The sequence below is a fragment of the Melanaphis sacchari genome, unplaced genomic scaffold, assembly GCF_002803265.2.
Source record: "Melanaphis sacchari strain LSU unplaced genomic scaffold, SCAv2.0 Contig254_pilon_pilon, whole genome shotgun sequence".
NCBI classification, from domain to species: Eukaryota; Metazoa; Arthropoda; class Insecta; order Hemiptera; family Aphididae; genus Melanaphis; species Melanaphis sacchari.
Genome location: NW_020271128.1, coordinates 428,977 through 431,571, shown reverse-complemented (window position 1 = coordinate 431,571; position 2,595 = coordinate 428,977). Strand labels below are relative to the sequence as shown.

At 26.9% G+C, this 2,595-nt stretch overlaps 1 protein-coding gene across 1 annotated transcript; it reads left to right on the top strand.

Annotated features, from left to right (window-relative positions):
• The first annotated feature begins 454 nt into the window (after positions 1-454).
• On the top strand, positions 455-2,028 carry LOC112595096 (asparagine-rich protein). The gene is made up of 5 exons (XM_025340186.1): positions 455-569; positions 639-977; positions 1,063-1,280; positions 1,356-1,626; positions 1,701-2,028. The coding sequence occupies exons 1-5, from the start codon at positions 513-515 to the stop codon at positions 1,956-1,958; spliced, it is 1,143 nt and encodes a 380-aa protein (XP_025195971.1). The 5' UTR covers positions 455-512; the 3' UTR covers positions 1,959-2,028.
• Positions 2,029-2,595: the final 567 nt, after the last annotated feature.

Sequence of the window (2,595 nt, the reverse complement as noted above, 5' to 3'; positions counted from 1 at the left end):
TAATTAAGATAATATCTATCTATGTTTAACATGCTAGTCTAAGCTTTTAATATTCAATTTTTATAAATTAAAGATAACACATTCAAATATATTTTATTAAATACTGATATTTAAAAAAAAAAAAATATATAAAAATATTGATATGGTTTTTTTCAATACTTATTATAACCTAAACCATAACTTGGTAATACCAATTTAATTTATGTCCATTAAGTGTTTGCTTTTATTCTGTTGAATGGTCAAAAATATAAACTAGATATAACAAAAATATATGCTTGGAAACTTAAATTACCAAACATTAACTATATTTATTTAAGTAAAAATGGTTTCCACATAACAGTTTTCAGCGCATTTCCATTGATTTTGTACGTCCGTAGCAACGGAAACAACAATATACAAAGTACGATGTAGTATGGTTATATGCTACAAATGTTTATTTTCCACTAGTCAACATAATTTAATATTTTTTCTTTTGTCAATGATTAGGATAATTAGTGTAAAACAGTTAAAATATGTTACGCATTAATAAACTACAGAATAAATTGACTGAGGCCCAGGAAAAAATAGACGTAAGTTCAAAAGATTAATGATTAACTTACAAATAAAGTTTTTATAGATAAATACAAATTTAAATAAAGGGTTTAGTAAGTGAAAATCGAATTTTAAAAATGATGGAGAGACGGCAAGAGAACGCACTATCTAAATACGAGGGCACACATGCTCAATTGCCGCAGGTGATTAAATCGTACAGTGAAGATATTCGTTCGCTTCAGACTCGATTGAAGTATACGAAAAACTCATACAGAGAATTGGAGAACAGAAATCACTTGTTAAGTACTGAGTTATTAAACGTTCAAAAACAACATAAACACTTGTTAGATTTGACCAAGAACAAACAACTTGGTGAAAGGGAGAAATTGTCGAATCAGCTCGAAGAAGCAGAGAACATAATTAAACAGCAGGAGACCAAGCATCAGGTACATAGACATCAAACAATTTAGCTTAAAAAAAAAAAAATAGAAATTTTACTATAGAATTTGTTTTATTTAATTGTCATATTAGAATTTAATAAACAAACTTGAACTTCTAAATAAGAACCACAGAAATCAAATAAATATAGAGGTAAGCAAAAGTAAAGCTCTTCAGATAGAATTAAACCGTTTAAAGGATATAAACGATCAACTAATATCAAAAATTGAAAAATTAAAATACCAAAGTTATGGCGGCAGACGGAGTTACATATTTGGAGTAAACCAACGTAGCATTGCATCCCAACTCAGGTCTGGTAATTTTTAAAACACTGGTTTTTATTTTATCAACGTATTTTACGTGAACTTTATGCTACACCTAATTAGGTCTAAGGTAATGTCTAAGAACTCATTATTAGCTGACGTTGTTGATCGAAAGCCATCATTGGGAATCCACGGAAAAACGGCAAAACCTGAATTGGTTCACGACGAGTCCGAGATTAGCGATCATACCAAAGACCTTCAAAAAAATCTAATGAGGCAAATACACGAAGACGTGATCAATAAGCCGAACATGTTGGTAAATGATAAAATGGAATCGTCTAACTCAATTGGTGTTTCGTCACATTTGAATTCTGGAATAGCTAAACTGATGAAGGTCATACTATTTTTATACAATCCATTAAATATATTTTATTTTATTAATATATACATAATATTATTTTTTTTTAGAAAAAAGATTTATCTGTCGAATGCGACGAAAGTATTGTTGAGCAGCTGGTTGAACCTAATGTGGCTGACAATCCTTTTTCTTTGTCCAACGTTTGCGGAATAAATTCGACCGTGGAAAATCAATCGGTAACAAACCTGCAAATTGACGATGAAGAATTAATTAATTCTAATGATAATTACTCGCAAAAAGACAACAATTCAAGTTCAGATGATGATGACATGAGCAGTACATCATTTGTTAGTGATACTGATGAATAGATATAACTACGTTTAATTTTAGTTTTATAGGTTTTGAGCAAAAAGAAGAATGTATTATTGTAATGGTTTTACAGCGCTTTATTTTAGTTACATTTAGTTAAAAATAGTGGTTCAACAATTTCATCTGATCTCATACGTTTAGATATTATCTAATTATAATTAAGATATTTTTTTAGTTTATTTTCTTATTATTTTATTTAAGCATAAGAAAATCCATTTATACATTAAAAAAAGAAAACACATGATAACATTTGCAGTATGACTTTTATTATAAAATTAATTTTAATTATATATGCATTAGTGCATTACAATCCTGAAAATTTAAAAAATAGATCAATTAATATTATTTAAATTGGTGATATTCATCATCATGAGATAATTTAAAAAATGCAATGGCCTGTCAAACATTTTTTTAGGGGATAGAGTAAAAACATGTTTTTTGATTAACGAATTTTAAAATTTAAATAAGTTCAATAAAATATAAAATTAAAAAATCATCACTTAAATCATGAAAATAATAATTTTTTAAATTTCAGTAACTACTTTATTTTACATTTTTACTCAAATTATATTTTATTTTACATGAGTATAAAAGCCAAAAAAATATATGTACAGTAAAAAAGTTTAAAAACAAATA